The sequence below is a fragment of the Sorex fumeus genome, unplaced genomic scaffold, assembly GCF_029834395.1.
Source record: "Sorex fumeus unplaced genomic scaffold, SorFum_2.1 ptg000011l, whole genome shotgun sequence".
In the NCBI taxonomy this organism is placed as follows: domain Eukaryota; kingdom Metazoa; phylum Chordata; class Mammalia; order Eulipotyphla; family Soricidae; genus Sorex; species Sorex fumeus.
In genome coordinates this window covers 201,095-219,549 of record NW_026606068.1, presented here as the reverse complement: position 1 = coordinate 219,549, position 18,455 = coordinate 201,095, and the positions used below count along the sequence as shown (strand labels likewise).

Genomic DNA, 18,455 nt, shown 5'->3' with positions numbered 1-18,455 from the left:
GATTGTGAGTCAGGTGGCCCAAGTCCCAACTCCGCTGCTTACGTCAGTGACCATCAGGACTGGGTCTCACCTGCACTGTTCTTTGACGCAGAAATGCTTCCTTCATCTTCAGAGGAGCTAATGAAAGTCTTCATGGACTTCGTTAACCTAGCAGGTTCAAAGGACTCAGTAACTGCTGCTGGTTTGCCAATTTTGTCACTGTGCCATCATCTTCATCATGATCTGTATTAGGATTCGGGGATCCGGGGCCCTGAATCACCAGTCAAATCAAGGAACCAACGGAAATATATACAACCCGCCCTAGGGTAACAAGTACTCTAAAGGGAGCTCCTGCCTTTAGAGTTCACGCTCTGGAGTGGCTTGAGCCAGTCTCCTGGGCTGTTCCTCAGCGATTTTTAATTTATTTTATTTTATTTTACTTTTATAAAGTCATTCACAATGTTTGATCATATTTAATATTCGAAACCTTCCCACCACCATATTTCCCTCCCGAACCCCAAGCAGAACTGAAATAATTTAATCTGTGTTGCTTGTTATGAATAATCCACTAAAAATGATACAAAAGAGGTTTCTTAAAGGGAAGTGTGTGAAGACTGTTGTATTTCACCCAGGAGCCATTAAGCCCTTCTGTAGGAGATTAGTAGCATGTTGTTAAAGGTTGAGACTTGTGTGCTTATATCTGCATCTATATATTTCCCCCTAAGATTGGTTACCTTCTTCTACTTTAAACCCCATCAAATATGGTGAACTACTCTTGGTATATCATTGGTGTAAAGTATGAGATGTCCAGGAATAGATTCCCTCATGGGTGAGGCTCATCTGAGCGTGTAGAGAGTGGCCGTGAGCATGGCAGCAGTTGGCCCTCCCGTTGATCGTCGATTTGCTCGAGCGGGCCCAGTAACGTCTCCATTGGAGACTTTGTTGTTACTGTGTCTGGCATATCCAATACTCTCGGTAGCTTGCTGGGCTCTCCGAGAGGGGCGGAGGAATCGAACTCGGGTCGGCCGTGTTGGCCACTTGTAAGGCGAACGCCCTACCGCTGTGCTATCGCTCCAGCCGGCAGTTGAGTTCTGGAAATTTTCAGCTGCCAGAACTGGCTCCGTTGGGGCGGGGAGGGGCCTTATCTGTGTCCTGCCCCCTCCCCCCCCCCCCGTTCCCCGGAAAGAAACAGCCTGATGTGGGGTCTTGGTGGCATGTCTATGGTGTATCATTCTGCATTCTTCCAGTCTTGGTGTGCATGTCCAGTGACTGCATGGCATGATAGAAGTAGCCACTCCCCCTCGCCCACCTGCAGGTAACAAAGCGACAGACTGGGCTTCAGCGCCAGTCAATGCCAGACAGAGCAGGAGGCAGTGTGAGCACCAGGGACTGGCATCCGGGGCATTAAGTGCTCCCGTAACTGGTCGCCAGCCTATAGGAGTACATTGTTAGCCGTACCCCTGGGGATGACTTTCGGTAACCTCATATCTGACTTCAGGCCCAGGAGGAGGTGACACAGGGGTAGGCCCAGAGGTTCATACATGACTTGGCATGATACTCTTCTTCGGGGAACACCCGATGCCAACATCCAGCTGATTCCCAGAAATCAGCCAAGTGCCATGAAACCTGTCTTCTCACTTGAGACCTTCCAAATCTCTCCTGGATGCCTGAAATGGTCTGAGCCTGTCCTGTGCTGAGCCCCAGCCATGCAAGAGAATGTTGGCTAGGGAGGAAGTCGTAATACACTCTCCTTCTCTCAGTCTCAGGGATGAAGCTTGAGATCAGGAGTCACATCACAGGCCTCATCCCTCCCAAGGCCTCTCTTGGTGTCTTCGCCCTGTGACCTCACCAAGTCATCCTCCTGTGTGTATATCTGGGTCTTAGTTTGGCACCCAGCCTCAGGAACTCATTTTTCACCTAACAGTTTAGGGGAGGGGCCTACACCCAGCAGTGCTCAAGGCTTACTCCAGGCTCTGTGCGCGGGGATCAATCCTGGCAGGGCTCAGGAAACCATATGAGATGTTGAGGATCGAACCCAGTTTGACTACATGTAAGACAAGTGCACTACCCACTCTACTACCACTCTGGCCCCCAAACTTTACCTCTTTAAAGGCCTTACTTCTCTAAAGAGGGGACTCTGGGGGGTTGGAATTTCAGCCTTATGGATTGAGGGGAGCAGTCAGCTTCCAAAGCTCGGGATAAGTTCTCACATTTTATTCCATCCTTGAGTCTTTCGGGAAATGCCCTGAAGGGTCTTCTGAAAGCAGAAAGTCCTATCCCCCACTTTCCCATGAGGAAATTGAGGTTTATACAGGTTACGAGTCCTGTCCAGGAACCCCCATGCTCCCTCCTGCCAACAGTCTAGATACGGAATCAGCAGCCAGGTGTCCCCCTCCCCCCAGAGCCCCCGGCCTTGAATGTGTCCCTGGAACTGCAGATCCTGGACTCAGGAGGAGGGAGGGTCATGTCATAAGCTGTAGTTAGCAGGGCTCGCCAGGTGCACCGCCAAGCCTGGGGGATTGCACTCCCCCAGTTCAGCCCTGTTTAGTCCTGTTGTCTGGCTTTTTCTCCCCGAAATCTTTCTTTCAAAGTAAAATCCCTCCCTTTTGCAAATGTGGCCATTTAAAATTAAAACACACCATCGGGCTCAGCCTGTGTGGGCCCCGACCACACACATCTGCCGGCTGAATTCCGCCCGAGGGCTGCGATGGAGAAGCCTGAGTGAGTGTCTGGGTGGGTGGGAAGCGGGTCAGGTTGGCCAGCCTGGCTGCACTCAGCCCCCCACTCCCACGCCATGCACAGGTCGCATCTAGGGTCATCTCTCACTACCTGCCCGCACCCCCTCGGCGCTCCCCTGTCTGAAGGTCATTTGTCACCTCCTATGTGTGTGCATAGGGCAGTCACATCTGCCGGGCGTGGTACTGTTGGCACCGAGGTAGGTGTCCCCAGCTACCCTGGGGGAGGTCAGGGCTGCCAGCCCTTTCTTCCTCCGGGAGGGGCTACAAGAGCTGCCGGACGGACATTACAGAGTTGAAGCAAGATCAGAGACTACACGGAAGCTTGGGGTTTGGGTTTTGTTGGGTTTTGTGGTTGTTGTTGTTGTTTGTTTGTTTGTTTGGGGCTGGAGTGATAGCACAGTGGTAGGGCGTTTGCCTTGTGCACAGCCAGCCTGGCCAAGCCGGGTTCGATTCCTCTGCCCCTCTCGGAGAGCCTGGCAAGCTACCAAGAGTATCTCACCCGCATGGCAAAACCTGGCAAGCTACCTGTGACGTATTCAATATGCCAAACACAGTAACAACAAAGTCTCAAAATGGAGACTTACCGGGTGCACTTGAGCAAATCGATGAACAATGGGAGGACAGTGACAGTGATAGTTTGTTTGTTTAATTTTTTTGCTTTTTATTTAACCTGCTCTCTTCGTTCCAGCGCAAAGGGGAGATTTGCTCCTCCTGAGATTGGCTTCACGCAAACATTGACTTACCGACCAGGCCCATTGGTGCTTCAGACCCTGGGGCTCCCTGGCGTGTGCCAGGCAGGAGTAGCACATTTTCGTCACCGATCCCCTCTCTCTGCAGGGGAAGAGAGCTCAGTGGGCTGGGGCATTTGATGGAGCCTCACTTAGACCCCGGGGCCTCCAGCACCTTCTGGGCCCTGAGTGTGTCCCAGCTGAATGTGCCCCAAAACACACACACAAATACAAATATGCCAATAAAATAAGCATCCTGGTTGTTCCTAGGAATTTCTAAGAACCTGAAAATTCTAATGAATAACCCTAAGATCAATGCCAAACTAGCCAAACACCACCTACGTGTCATCAAATCTCTTAGCCAGATGTAAGCAGGAAAATAGATGTGATGGTCAGATTCTACCAAACTGGGGCTTCGCACAGGCCTTGGCCCTGCCAGGTGGCATAGAGCCCTCACCCCCACCCCATCTGGCCTGGGAGCTCCAGATGCTGACCTCAGTTCTTGTTTAGGAACAGCCGTGGAACATTCTTGCTTAGCTTGCAGATCTGAGCGGGGCGGCCCTTCGCTGGGGCCTCAGAAGGCAAACAGATGTACAAAAGGGGGGTTATCACACAAACACACAGCAATCAGCAAACCCCAACTCCGGGTCCTGGAGGGCCGAGGTCACGCCTGGTTAAGCACCAAGTTGTGGACCGTTCAGTGGCAGCTGGGGGTGGCGGGGCGGGGGATGACGTTCACCGGATTGAGCCCTGTTCTCTGGACATGGGGCAGCGTGACGGCGCAGGGCAAGATGCTTCCACACGGGTTCCGGTGACCCGCTGGGCTGACCAGGAGTGAGTTTCCAAGCCCAGTGGCCTCATGGCCAACACCAGGAAGAAGGCATAATAGACCTTCCAGGATCCCGGCGAGGCTTCACGGACAAATGCGTACAAAAGCGACGTGTGTGCGCAGAGGTTCCATTTAAATATCAGGCGGTGTTTGCCTTGGAAGCTCTTCTTGGAGTCAGAAGAAAGCGAGCTCTTTCTCCACCTAGCAGCACAAACAAACAGCCAGGCATCCCTGCCGGTGCCGGGAGGCTAGAGCGAAGTCTCTTGGCGCAGACTCGGGGTTGTTTGCTTCCCGGCCTCCCCTCTGCTCCTGCCAGGCCAGCTGTGGAGCCGCACAGCCACCGGGAGACAGGGGGACATCCCGAGCTTGCACCCCAGTTCCTCTGGACACCTCTCTCTGCTCCACAATCCAGTAGCCACCTCTTGGCAGAAAGGGCCAGGGCAGTGGAGTTCTTGGAGAGCTTTCTGAACCGGAAAGCGTGTAAATCTCTCTACCCTTAGTGCTCCAGGGAGCAATGTGAACATCGAAGGAAGATTCTATTCTTGCATTTTTTTATGGGAGCCAGGGAAGGTGCCCCCAGTGGTGTTCAGGGGCTACTCTGTGCTCAGCTAAGCCCATGGCACCAGGGGTCAGACCCAGGCCTCCTGCTTGCAAAGCTTGAGCTCAGTTGTTGAGCCATCTGTACAGCCGGGACAATCATTTTCCCAGCTCCAGTGTAGTTTTTTTTTTCTAGGAATGACCCCCCTGCCCCCTCTTCACTGACTTGCCAAGTCTGTTCCTATGTGACATTCAGTAGAAAGGTGATTGGGTCGAACCAATCTGGGATGCTTTGAAAAACACCCATCGACGGAACTAGTATACCTAGTTTCCCAGGGGCTTATCCCTATGGCAGCAGAGGGGCCGGAACTGGATAAAGAAATTGCGTTTGAGTCGGGAGTCCCAGAGGTGGGCAGGGCAGAAGGAGAGACCAAGAAAGGAGGGGTTTAGCAGTGGCAGGAGAAAGAAGGGTGCTCTGGAGAGTACCTCCGGGAAGGCAAGGCAGCTGCTGGTCAGAAGCAGATGCCAGGTGGTGCAGATTATAGATGTCCCCTTCCCTTTGGGGGGTGCTTGCCACAGTCCACGGTCACACACTTGAGTGCTGTGATCCTCACCAGGGGTCACACACTTTTTTTTCCTTTTTTTATAAATTTATTTATTGAATCACCGTGAGAGCAGTTACAAAGCTTTCGGTTTTAAGTCTCGGTCATACAATGATGAAACACCCATCCCTTCACCAGTTCCCATTTTCCACCACCAAAAAAACCCAGTATACCCCCCATCCCACACCCTCCCCCTACCTGTGGGGCATATGATTTCCACATTACTCTCTCTCTGTACTTTGATTACATTCAATATTTTGACACTAGACAGGGGTCACACACTTAGCTGGGGGGTTTGCACACCCTTGATTGCATGATAGATTTCACCCTTGATCGTGATGGGGATGGGACAGGGCTGTCTAACTCAAGGCCTTATATCTGCAAGGAACCATCATCCATTGGACCCTCGGCTAGTTTAAAGTCCTGCCTATAATACAGTTGGCCATTGAGAAAGGCCTCCGGACCCTCGATGCAAAAAGGCGAAAAAGACCTTGCCCCCCCTGTCAGAGGGAGCTCCCTAAGCATTTTATAAATAGAGCCTGACGAGTGTTTGCTTGTGGCCACACTGGCATGGCCAGTCCCTGCCCCTTCCGGATACCTGGTGACCTGTGGGCCAGTTGACAGGAAAACTCACTTGGGCCTTGGAAACTTTTCTTCACCCTGAGAATGCCTGGCGTTATTCTCATGCAAAAGGGAACATTTGAGAAAGTCCTCGGGGTGCAGCCTGGAAACCACAGGCTGCTCCCCAAAAGGGTGTCGGGTTCGCCTTCTGGAGGCTCAGAACCGGCGCCAGCTGGCAGGGGCGCCCTCCTCTACGTGCTGCTGCAGGAACAAACTCAGGGGGCAACGCACCGGGGAGCTGGGCGTTTGGCTCTGTGCTCTGCGGCGGGCAGGGCTGCCTGCCTCCTGCGTCCCATTTCAAAGGCCGGTTAATAAGCGCTTGCCGGGAGCCCTGGAGGAGCCCTGGAAGAGGCCGGGCTGGCAGGAGACTGGGCGTGAGCAAAATCACCAGGGAGGAAACCTCGGCCCCTCCTTGGGGTGGGGCAGGATGGCTGAGGACGAAGCGGGAGTGGGGGCAGCTGGTTCGGGAGATGTGGCAATAAGGCTGTCCAGCACAAGGAAGAGCCAGTCGGGCTTGTCACGGGAGTGCCAGGGCGCCCCTTTTCTACAGAGTCCTGTGGGCCAGCCTCAGCCTCTCTGTGCCTGGACGCATCGCCTTGGGCTGTGCTGAGAAAGCTCAGGTGCCTGCCCGACTCGCGTACTTCCGGCCCTTACTGTTCATTGACCAGTGAAGGCTGGCACTGGGGCCCAGGGAACCTCAGTGCCCCCCTGACCACCTGCCCTGGGATAGAGTGAGAGCGGCTGGATGGGGAACTTTGTGACCCAGTGCTAAACCTACAGGCGCTACAGCTAATCAGATCATTAGAAGCAACCGTCTGGGGCTGGATCTAGCTGGATCTATGGTCCCGGGGGCTGGGGGAGTGGGGTGGAGAGCACAGTCCTAGGAGTTTCAAGACCCTGCTGTCTTTTTGTTTTGTTTTGTTTTGGTTTGGTTTGGTTTTTGGTTTTTGTTTTGTTTTTTGTTTGTTTGTTTGTTTGTTTCTGACCCTGCTATCTCGAACATGGGCTGGAGCGATAGCACAGTGTGCAGGGCATTTGCCTTGCATGCAGCCAAATGGCCGACCCAAGTTCGATTCCTCCACCCCTCTCGGAGAGCCAGCAAGCTACCAAGAGTATCTCGCCCGCACGACAAAGCCTGGCAAGCTGTCCATGATGTATTCAATATGCCAAACACAGTAACAAGTCTCACAATGTTACTGGGTCCGCTCGAGCAAATCGATGAACAATGGGAGGACAGTGACAGTGATCTTGAACATTGCCGGGAGTGGCCTGGGTCCCCCAGCACTCCTGGCTATGACCCCTGTTTTTTTTGTTTGGTTGGTTTTTTTATTTGTTTGTTTTTCTTTTGGGGGTCACACCCAGCAATGCACAAGGGTGACTTCTAGCTCTGCACTCAGGAATTACTCCTGGCAGTGCTCAGGGGACCATATGAGATGCTGGGGATCCAACCCGGCTCAGCCACATGTAAGGCAAACACCCTACCCGGTGTACTATAGCTCCAGCCCCCTGTTTTTGTTTTCTTTTTTTTTTTTTAACCTAAAACGTGGTATCTCTATATCACAGCTGAGAAAAAGTAGGTTTTCTAATCTGCCACATTGGTCCCCTCCCAGGAAGAGATACTGTGGGGTACAGGGCTTGCAGAGTTCTCTTGGCTGATCACACTGGCTGGCACAAAGGTTCTGCATCCGCTTAAAAGTACAGGTTCCCCTGGACCTTGGACCCAGGCTGCCTTTGGCCCATGTCCTGGAACTTGGCCATCAGGGACTTCCTCAATCTAAAGGAGCACCGGGTGGCCACATGGTCACACCAGGAGCCTTTTGGTGGTTGGTGTCTTGGTACCATGGTCTGCCTGGAGCAGGGATGAGTCAGCCTGGTGCCCCCAAACTTGCTGAGAACCTTACCAAGCACCAGCAAAGCATACACCTACATCCACTTGGGCCCGTGAGTCCTGGGTGTGCCACATGGCTGCCTGGCCTACCAGCTCCATGCTCCTGGTTGCCACCATGCCAAGAGAGGCTTCAGCCAATCCATGGGCTATACATTCCCCCCAGCTTGTCATCCCCTGGGAATAGTGCCCCTGGACAATGGAGGGGTCAAAGGTCAAGGTGCTGGAAGCTTCCACAGGGAGGCTGGAGAGAGAAAGATGGGGCCAGCGCAAACCCAAGGACAGAGCAGAGAGAAGCATCAACCCATGAACATGGTCGGGAGGACAACAGGATTAGCAGGTGGCAGTCAGATCAAGGTCAAAAGAGAACAATCCAGTTGTATTAAATGTCGCTCGTTTTCGTTGAATGCGCGTCGCCCAGTTTTGCTGAGGATCTATCATTGGGTCTTTTAGCTCAAAGGGCCCCACTTTTTCTTGAATAAAGGCTTCCTTATCTACCCAGCTAACTTTCCCCAAATGATTGCAGAGCTTGATAGCACCTAAAAATGCACCCTTTGTACAAAGTTCTCCAGAGGCACTCCCTTTGCCAGTTTGTGCTGCCAGCCCTGTCCCCGTGTAATAGTTGGGTAAGAGAGCCAAAACCGAAATCAAATCAAACCTTCTATTAAGGGACTGAGCAGCAGCGTGCCCAGGAACGGGCCTCTGGGGTACATGCTCGTGTGCGCCGGAAGCCGCCGCGCCCCAGCAAGTGTTGCTGTATGAGTTTCCTCTTGGCAGATCCGAAAAAAAGGGCTGCTTTTATGCTTGCATGTTCGGGGGTGAGGGCTTCACCCTTGGGACTGGGTCTCTGCCAGCCCGAGACTCAGAAAGGTACCTCGAGGAAGAAGCTGAGGCCAGCCCTTCCTCTGCAGATGCTGTGATGGCTGGGGATGGCCAGTCTTGTCCCCTTTCCCCCAAGAGTCACCCCAGATTGGTCAGTGTCTGGGTTGACCCTCTTATGGTCCCATTCACCTTACACAAACTCCCTTGCAGATTTCAGGTGAAAGAAACCCAAGATGTCGAGCAAAACAGCAAGCACCAACAACATCGCCCAGGCCAGGAGAACTGTGCAGCAACTGAGGCTAGAAGCTTCCATTGAACGGATAAAGGTGAGAAGCCCAGATGGAACCGGAAGTGCTTGGCTGCCCCTTCTCCCTGCTCACCAGAGCCTCGGCCACACACGTCAGTACCAGCCGGCAGTGCCAGGGACTTGAGCCTGGCACCGGCCGGCTGGCAGACCTGCGGCTCTCCTGCATGGGCCTCGTTTCAGAAGCCCTGGAGAGCCGACGTGTCTGTGTTGGCCTCTGATCGGACAGAAACCCTTAAATCCTAGACAGGATTTCCTGAGGACCTGTCTTCCCCGGGGAGCACGCCGATCCTGTGATGTCTTTCTTCCCCTCTGGGGTTCCCGGTGGACCTCATAAACATCCTCGTCATCCCTCTGGAATTTAGGAAGTGTTCTAGAGTTATCTGGGCCACCAAGGCAGCGGCCGGCCAGGGTCTTCCTTTCTGGGAGCGTGCCACCTTCTCCGTGGATGGGTTTCCAGAACCTCACGCTGCATCCGGGGCATGCAGGGCCAGGTTGCCTTGAGGCTGGGAAGAAACCGGAAGGCAGTTGTTTGGTCTCCGGCCTGTGAGCTCTTCCTCCACCAAGTCCCAAGAGGGGACTGACGGTGAGGGCCCTGGAATGCCCGTGAGTCATGCTGTTTCCTAGAAACGGAAGCAGTCACCTGATAAGTCCTTCCCGGCCTCGAGATGGTCACCATCTCCAAGCATGAGGCTGCCCCTGCTGTCGGCTCTTAGCTGCCCCGGGTGCCTCACCCGATGATACCCATCACTTTTTACCCAGGGCTCTCCCCCACCCCAGCTTCAGAGCAAGGTTCAGCATGTACCATTTCAGACTCTGCATTTCCCTAGGCTCATGGTATTCCTCTTTAATTTCCCAAGCACAGTCATTAGCAAGATCGATGGTCAGTCATGGTACAGCCAGATCCAAGTGTTCCTGTAAATCTTCACGCGGTAGTAGCACCTGGCTCTGTTCTCTCAAGAGTTTAAGGCTCCAGGGCTCCAACTTATTTCTTTAACTCTCTTTCTCTCTCTCTGCATTCCAATCAATTTTTCACTGGAAAGCAACCAAGGTGTAACCTTCCCTTGATCCACATACACTTTTCCTCCGCCCCACACCCACTGATTTAGAGAAATTTCGAAACCCAGGGAGCGTTGTAATAATAAACACATCCCCTTTGTGGAAAGAGCCATTGTTGTTCACGCCCCTGCACATTTGCACTCCCTCCGTCTGTATACACACAAAACATGATTTTTCTTTGTAGGCACCGCAACTTTCTACCGCAAAATATTTCACCATCTGTTTCCTAAATACAAGGGCATTCTTCCACATAACCAGAACACGTTATAACATTCAGGATCACTGGGGTCTTCTTGCACACATTGACACCGTGTTTGAAGAAGCCCGGCACCCGTTTGGCAGGATGGCCCTTGCTTTGGATGCAGTTAGTTGGTGGTTGATGATTAGAGTCTGGCTAGGTGCTTCTGAGGAATGCTAGCTCACTGGGGACATGTCCTTGGTGCTTGCCCCGGGAAACTCACCATATCCACTTGGCTGATCACCTTTAAGGTAAAGGAAGGCCTCACCCAGAGTTCTCCCTTTCAAAGTACCTTTTTTTTTTTAATCCTTCTATCTTTGACTTTTATTTTTTTTAATTTTATTGAATCACCGTGAGATAGTTACAAGCTTTCATGTTTGGGTTACAATCACACAATGATCAAACACCCATCCCTCCACCAGTGCACATTCCCCACCACCAATATCCCCAGTATAACCCCCCTTTCCCACCCTCCCCCTGCCTCCATGGCAGACAATATTCCCAATACTCTCTCTCTCCTTTTGGGCATTATGGTTGTACCTTTGAGGGGTCAGAGAGTTGGTACCGGAAGTCAGGTGCTCACCTTGTATGTGGCCAATCCCTAGCATCAGGTATGCTGACCTCCCTGCATACAAAGCAAACTAGAGTCACTCATGGGCCCTTAGGAAGAGTCTCTAAGCACCAGTGGGCGTGGCACATCCTCCAAATCTGTGTGTGTGCATGCACATGTGCATGTATGCATATGTGTGTGTGTGTGTGTGTGTGTGTGTGTGTGTGTGTTTCTATATCAACTACCTTTTCCCTTTGTAAGTCCGAAGAAACCTGGGAGTGATCCTTAGTGACTCCAACCCCCCCATTTTCCACTGGGCAACCATTGAGACACACTTGAATCTCACAAATAAAGGATTTTCTCTCATTTGTTTTGTCTGCACGTCAGGTCTCAAAGGCATCTGCGGACCTCATGTCCTACTGTGAGGAGCATGCCAGGAGCGACCCTCTGCTGGTAGGGATCCCCACCTCAGAAAACCCATTCAAGGATAAAAAAACTTGCATCATCTTATAGAGGAAGAGGAAGCCAGTTCCTCGTCTCTTCTCCACGAAGCCGATTCTGAGCAGCTCCTTGAAGAGACCCCCTCCTTCGCTTCTTTGGTAACCACTCTGGTCACTAACATGCTCTTACCTTGGCCTCATGGACTCTCAAGTCTTATTTGCCCAAGCTGCCCCTCCTCCCAAACCCCCCTCTCCTGATTGAATACAGAATAACAATCTTGTTCTCCATCTAGAAACTACGGTGTCATATGGGGTTACTGCTTAAGAAGAGTTGGTCTGGGTTTTAAACACACACACACACACACACACACACACAGAGTTATATTCTCTCAATCGCAATATGAATGATCTGGTTGTGTAAAGACCTAAATTACCTACGCACCTGTCTGGTTTAACACGTGAAGAACCTAGGTCCTAAACCTTTATAGCATCATGTGTTCTAAATAAGGTAGTTGTGCCTGCCAGAATAGGCCACTTTGGGAATGGGTGATGAGAGTTTGGTGTGTATTGAGATATATATACAGATATATATATGTGTGTATATATATATATATATATATATATATATATATATATATCGGTGTCTTCCTATCCACAGAGTGAATCCTGCTTTCTGATAAAAACTTCTCTCTATCTATATACCATCAGGGCCTCATCCTCACAAGTTAGACCTGAGCTGTGTGTAAATAGAACAACAAATGCTCTTCATACGGGACCAGGATGTGGCACAGTGATAGAATGTATATGCCCCATGGTGGGAGGGAAGTTAAGCGTGGACCTGGATTCAACCCCACTCTCCCTTCCTCCCCCCACCCCACCCCCCACGCACATACAAAGCAAAATTTTCTTTTCATGTAGTCGTGGTACAAAAACTCACTGTTTCATGTAACCAAGAAATGAAGTCATCTCTCCTCTCTTGAAATCCTGCTGACCTCTCGGATGACAGTTAACAGTGCCAATTCCCATCCAAGAGCCCAACTAGAAAGGCCTTTAGAGTACGAAGTATTAGTTCACTTTTGCCGTGGGACTCTAAGGTGTCGATCCTGGGTGGCTGTGCCCCCAGCTCTGCTGTGTGGATTGGGGTAGACACCTCTGATCATTGTACCCTGAGGATGGGGACAAAGTGCCATACTGGAGGTGTCACAATGAAGAAGGTACACCAGTGTGGGAAGCCCAGGCCAATTTGGTCTGGTTTGGCCTGACTTGGTGACTTAACATGTGCTCCTTCTCACTTCTGCCTTTCTCTGACCCTCTCTCTGCTGCTAGAACACGTATTTTCAAAGGAAATGTGCACCAGCCCCAGGGGTAGACTATGGTAAGAAAGAAACACAACACGCGCGCGCATGCACACACACACACACATGCACACACACACACACACACACACAGAGGCATCAAGACACAGAGCACTTTTCAAGTCACTGTAAGCACCAGGCCCACCTTCTCCCCAGCCCCCATACCCCGAATCCAGTAAAGACAACAGTAGAAGAGGCTCAAATTCACCACTACACTACAGAGCGCCACTGCTGTATTTTGGGTTCCTTAAAACTTCTCATTTTCAGAATCTACAGGGGGGAGATTCCTAACTGAAGTCCCATGGCTGGAGGGTATTTTAGCTTTATTAAAGAGGAAGGGGGCCGGGTCCTTTTTCAATCACTAGGCCTTTGTCATTTTAAGCCTCTCCAGTTTATTAGAAGTCACCCCTAGTAATGATGGAGTAGAAGGTATTCTTCCCACAAAGAACTCAGCCCTGGAATAAATGATTCCCCTTAGTTCTGTACTCTCTTCTTGCAAACACTGGTCTCTGAACATCTTCAGGGCCCTTTGAGCCTGAGTTGAAGGTGAGAAAACAAAGGTTGCTCCACACAGTCAGGATGTTCCACCTCACCTGTCGTCCGAGGTGTGACGGGCCTTCCTGCCTCGTCTCTGAGACCAGGTGAGAATCCACTGGGTTCTGCACTCAGCCCCTTTTCCAGGTAACACCAACAAACCTGCTGGCAACAATAAAGGCTGCATTGGGCACATGTACCAAAAATAGAGGCTGGCATGGTTCACACTTCTCTTAACGAGACTTTTTATTTTTTATAAGTGTATTTTTCTACTGATCATCCCAGAACACTACTCTTAATTTTACTCTTATTCTGAAACATGCTCAATATATTTATAATGCAGCTTGCTACAAGATATTCTCATGAAATTGCTTTTTTTTTTATCCCCCTCCTGCTTCACATGCCCATCTTTGGTAGCAAGCACAACTTCCTCTTCAGTCCTAAAACATGTTCTTTTACCTCACAGAAAACAGATACGTTTTGCTGCTTGTTAATATGCTTGTAATTGGAAGGGATGGGCTTGAGGTTCCAGCAGATTTGATTTATTTTCACCAGCTACACGTCACATTGGCTATGAGTGTAGCTGTTAGATTGAATTTCCTAACCAGGTGTAGGATCTGTTCAAGAAATGCAGAATCAAAGCCATTAATGTCGAACCCATGGGGGAGAAAATCGTAGCTAAATGTTGATTTACTTACAACTAGACGCCTGTGTGAGAAATGATAATATATGTATTCATATCTAATAAGCAGAAGTCACTTTTATTTATCAGGCTTTATTCTAGTTATAAAGCCACAGTCCTGCCTGTTCTCCAGCAACTGGCTTAAAATAGTAGTAGGTGAATGTCCAGAGTGTATGTTTTTTCTCCCTTCCACTCTGCTGACTCGTATCCATCCATCTGAGCAACTTCTCGGCTTTGTCAGCTGAGAAGCTCCTTAGGCATGTTCAATAGTCTTTGCTTTTGATGCTATTTCAGTTACCAATGCTGTTTCAGTTACCAATGACCTCTTCCCTTTTCTCCTTCTTGTATATTCATTAGTTCATAATCCATCCAGTTGAGCCTCAGAACCCTGATAAGAAAAGCAAGACAAAAAGTCATGACTCCAAAATATTTTTTTCAGAAACACATTTTGAACAACTCTCACTCTTTATATACCAAAAGGGTTCATAAACTCTAGGTTGTAGCTGTTTTTCCTAACAAAAAGTCAGGTTTTTAAATTTCTTTACCTTATTACAGTGAAAAGTGCCATACTTTTAAAGACCTGATTCTTGTTCTCTCTATTTAATCTGTTTTTGTACTTTACTAATTACTGAAGTGTCAGAAAAACGAAACAAAACAAAACTCTTATACCAGTGATTCAGTGATTTTAAGGCATAGGTTAGTTTAGGTAGATGTGCCAAACTCTTTCTCCAGATGCCTTCTCCTTGACCAATTTACAACTAAGATCATGTCAGAGGGATTTCTCTGAATTTAATTTAAGATCTTTATAGGCCTGAGAAGTACAGCAGTCCTTCCTCAGTAAATAAAATAGCAGAGCATCTTATGAATTATGTTGATTGTTTTACACTAGACCTGTCAATAGGGGGAAATTCCATTGAATTAGGTAGAATGATAAGTCTATGAAAATCGAGCTCTTCTGTAGAGTTGGATGGTGGCCTGTCATATACCTAGAGCAAATTCCAGCCAATTTCAGGTGCCCGTGTCACGTGACTCTGGACAGGCCCTTCATCTCTTGGGGCCTCCATTTTTCCAGCTGTAAAGTGAGGGACTTTTAAGTCTATGTAACCACGCTCCCTCTGTGCTCTCAAATGTCCCCTCTGTGACCTACTACCCTTCTACTGGTCTGTCAACGTGTTGGTGCTATCAGCTGCTTCAGATAGAAAATTGGTTTGTCAGTAGGACAGCTCATCTGTAGCTTCTGGAAGGACTTTTCGTTATTCAGCTTTTTTTTTTTCCTCTCCTGGTTTTGTGGACTTGATTACTGTAATGATGTCTTTTTATTAGCCATGTTACTATGAACATATATTCTCTGGATGTCGCAGTAAATTTGCATTTGATATATGATTGATGGGATTTTGTTCTTTTATACCCTCCTGTGGCCCCTCATCTGTCCGGCATCATATTAACTTCAAACACTGTGATCTCTGTTTGGAAATCTGTCCAATGGGAAGAATAAAAGCATTTACTTCACAGCGACTGTGTGTACAAGATTTGAAATCTGTTTCATTCAAAGCCCTGCGGATCTCGTGCCTGAGTCAGTGCCTTCTTGTATATACCCTACTACTGGGGTTTCGCCTGGTCAGATCAGAGACTAATCCTTATCCCCTTTTCTTCCACTTCATTACCACTTGCTGAGAACAGCTGTTCAACGACAGGCTCTGAGGACACTCAAATCATTAAGACCCACACACAGGGCTTATAGATGGGTTTCCACCTAGTGCTCCCTTGTCAAATAAAAAAAATCACTTTGCAGCCCCCTGGAAATCCACCTTCTTTTTTTTTTCTTTTTGGTGTCACATCTGGCAATGCACAGGGATTACTCCTGGCTCTGCACTCAGTAATTACACCTGGTGGTGCTCAGGGGACCATATGGGATGCTGGGAATCGAACCCGGGTCGGCCGCATGCAAGACAAATGCCCTACCCATTGTGCTATCACTCCATCCCGCAATCCACCTTTTTTATGCAAACAGGAAACCCTTCCCAATTGTATCCACAGTTACTACCGACCAACCTGCAGCATCCCAACCCCTCTGAGGGATTGGTATCATCCAGTCAGGTAGGAGTGACAGGTATCAAAATTTCAAAACCCAGCGTGGAGTGCCAGGGGAAGAGCTGGAACTCAGGTGAGAGGAGGGAGGGAGGCAGGGAGAGTGGGAGGGAGGGAGGGAGGGAGGGAGGGAGGGAAGGAAGGAAGGAAGGAAGGAAGGAAGGAAGGAAGGAAGGAAGGGAAGGAAGGATTGGAAGGAAGGGAGGATTGGAAGGGAGGAAGGGGAAGGAAGGAATGAAGGAAGGATTAGAAGGGAGGAGGGAAGGAGGGAGGGAGGGAGGGAGGGAGGGAGGGAGGGAGGGAGGGAGGGAGGGAGGGAGGGAAAAGAAAAAAGGAATGAAGGATTGGAAGGGAGGGAGTGGGAAGGAAGGATTGGAAGGGAGGGAGAAGGAAGGAAAAAGGGATGGATTGGGAGGGAGGGAGGGAAGGAAGGAAGGAAGGAAGGAAGGAAGGAAGGAAGGAAGGAAGGAAGGAAGGAAGGAAGGATGGATTAGAATGGAGGGATGGGGAGGAATGAAAGAAAGGAATTAAAAGGGAGAGGGGAAAGGAAGGAAGGATTGGAAGAGAGGGAGAAGGAAATAATAAAGGATGGATTGGGAGGGAAGAAATGGGAGGGAGGGAAGGAAGGAAGGAAGGAAGGAAGGAAGGAAGGAAGGAAGGAAGGAAGGATTAGAAGGAAGGGAGGGGGACAGAAGGATTGGAAAGAAGGGAGAAGGAAGGAAAGAAGGATGGATTGGGAGGGAAGAGAAGGGAAGGAATGAAGGAAGGAAGGAAGGAAGGAAGGAAGGAAGGAAGAAGGATTGGAAAGGAGAAGGAAGGATTGGAAGGGAGAAGGAAGAAGGAAAGATGGGTTAGAAGGGGAGGAAGGAAAGGAAGGAAGGATTGAAAGGGAGAGAGGGGAAAGGAAGGAAGGGAGAATTGGAAGGGAAGGAGAAGGAAGGAAGAAAGGAAGTACTGAAAGGGAGAGAGGGAGGAGGGAGGGAGGGAGGCTCCTGATGGGTGCATAGGATTGCAGTCTTGTGGGGAAATGGCAGGAGCAGACGAGAAGTGCTCTGCAGGGCAGTGCAGTCATGGGGTTCATTAAGGAAGTATAATTACTGGTGCCCAGTGTCCAGAGCCACATCATTCCCATGCCACCCTGAGACCCAACTGTGACCATGGCAACAGAAAACAGATGGAGAAGTCATTAGATACATATATGACTCATTTTTACCCAGTGTTGGTCAAAGGTACTCTGCCCTCCTTCTCAGTCCCTTCCCAAGTGGAAGGCAGGACACCACCGCCCAAAAGAAGGAGTGGGGGAGGGCAGCTGATGACAACCACCTGCTTATGAACTGGTCAAGTGATATCAGTGACCCCTGCTGTAGAATATCAGTGCTCACATGTTCTGAAGGGGCCGGAGATGGCTGAGCTCCTTGTGGGAGGGACCTGAAGAACCAAGAGTCTTGGATCAAGAACCGAAGGCAGCCCTGACCAGCACTTGGCCTGGTTCAGACCAAATTACCACAAGTTCACGTGCCTCTCGGTGGAAGATGGTTGGGCGTGGCCAAGGAGTTGGGTAGCGATTAAGCAAGGTGGGAGGGTAGGGGGATGGAAAGGGTAGCAACTGTGTGAGTAAACACACAGTTTAAAACACACAGGTGAAAGATGACTTCCATGTCAGGAACAAGAAACTCAGCCCATGGGCCCATGTGGAAGCACAGGGGCCCGCCATGCCTTTCCACCCTCCTGGCTATGGCCTGTTCTGTTCTCATTGGCAGCAGGGCCAGTGACTCTATAATAGATATTCACTTTAAGCATCATTGGGGTTGGGTGAGACTTTCTTGGAGCTCAATGGAGAAACTTCTGAGTATTCCTTCTTCAATTTCCCTCCTGTGAACAGGTTTATAACTGCGATAGACCATATTTTTCAGCATGTTTATAGAACCTGCTTTCAACACCAGCTCTAGGTATTCTTTGACCACTCTGGCATGGCTATCACTTGGGGGCACATCCCTACTTGCTACTGTACCCCTATACTAGTGTTATTAGCAAGCAAACGGCCTTCACATGCACCCTTCTGTTGGCAGCAATTGCTGTCACTTTATCTGAGTCATTTGTGTCTATCAAAGACCATTTAACTATGGACCAGCCCTGGGCAAACGTGCAGTCGGTCTCAGGAACCCGCATCTCCACTATCAACCTTGTCAGAAACCAATTTTTTCTCTGCCTGGGAGGAAAACGCAGCCCAAATAAAGTCAGCCAAAATGCTAATGACTTTGTGTAGTCAGCCATGAAGACCATTGACGCTGCAAACTAGAAGTATGTATGGAAAGAGCCAAGCTGAGCTCTAAGTGGTAGAAATTGATAGCAGCATTTTAGGGGTCATGGAGAAGTTTACATCGGCAGCATTCCACTACCCTGTACGTTCTCCTCGGCCATCTATGATGGAAATGACCGCAGTGGTCACACTCTGTAGGGGTGA

The 18,455-nt window shown here is 49.8% G+C and overlaps 1 protein-coding gene across 2 annotated transcripts in view; it reads left to right on the top strand.

Moving 5' to 3' along the window:
• The window catches only part of GNG12 (G protein subunit gamma 12), a 142,794-nt gene extending 130,928 nt beyond the window's left edge, over positions 1-11,866 (top strand). The window contains exons 1-3 of one of the 2 annotated variants that reach the window (XM_056110925.1): positions 8,739-8,789; positions 8,952-9,067; positions 11,280-11,866. In XM_056110925.1, coding sequence (XP_055966900.1) covers positions 8,975-9,067; positions 11,280-11,405 — 219 coding nt within the window. In that variant the 5' untranslated portion in view covers positions 8,739-8,789; positions 8,952-8,974 and the 3' untranslated portion in view covers positions 11,406-11,866. Of the gene's footprint in view, positions 1-8,738; positions 8,790-8,951; positions 9,068-11,279 lie in introns of those variants that run through there. The other variant, XM_056110924.1, reaches the window with a different exon arrangement.
• Positions 11,867-18,455: the final 6,589 nt, after the last annotated feature.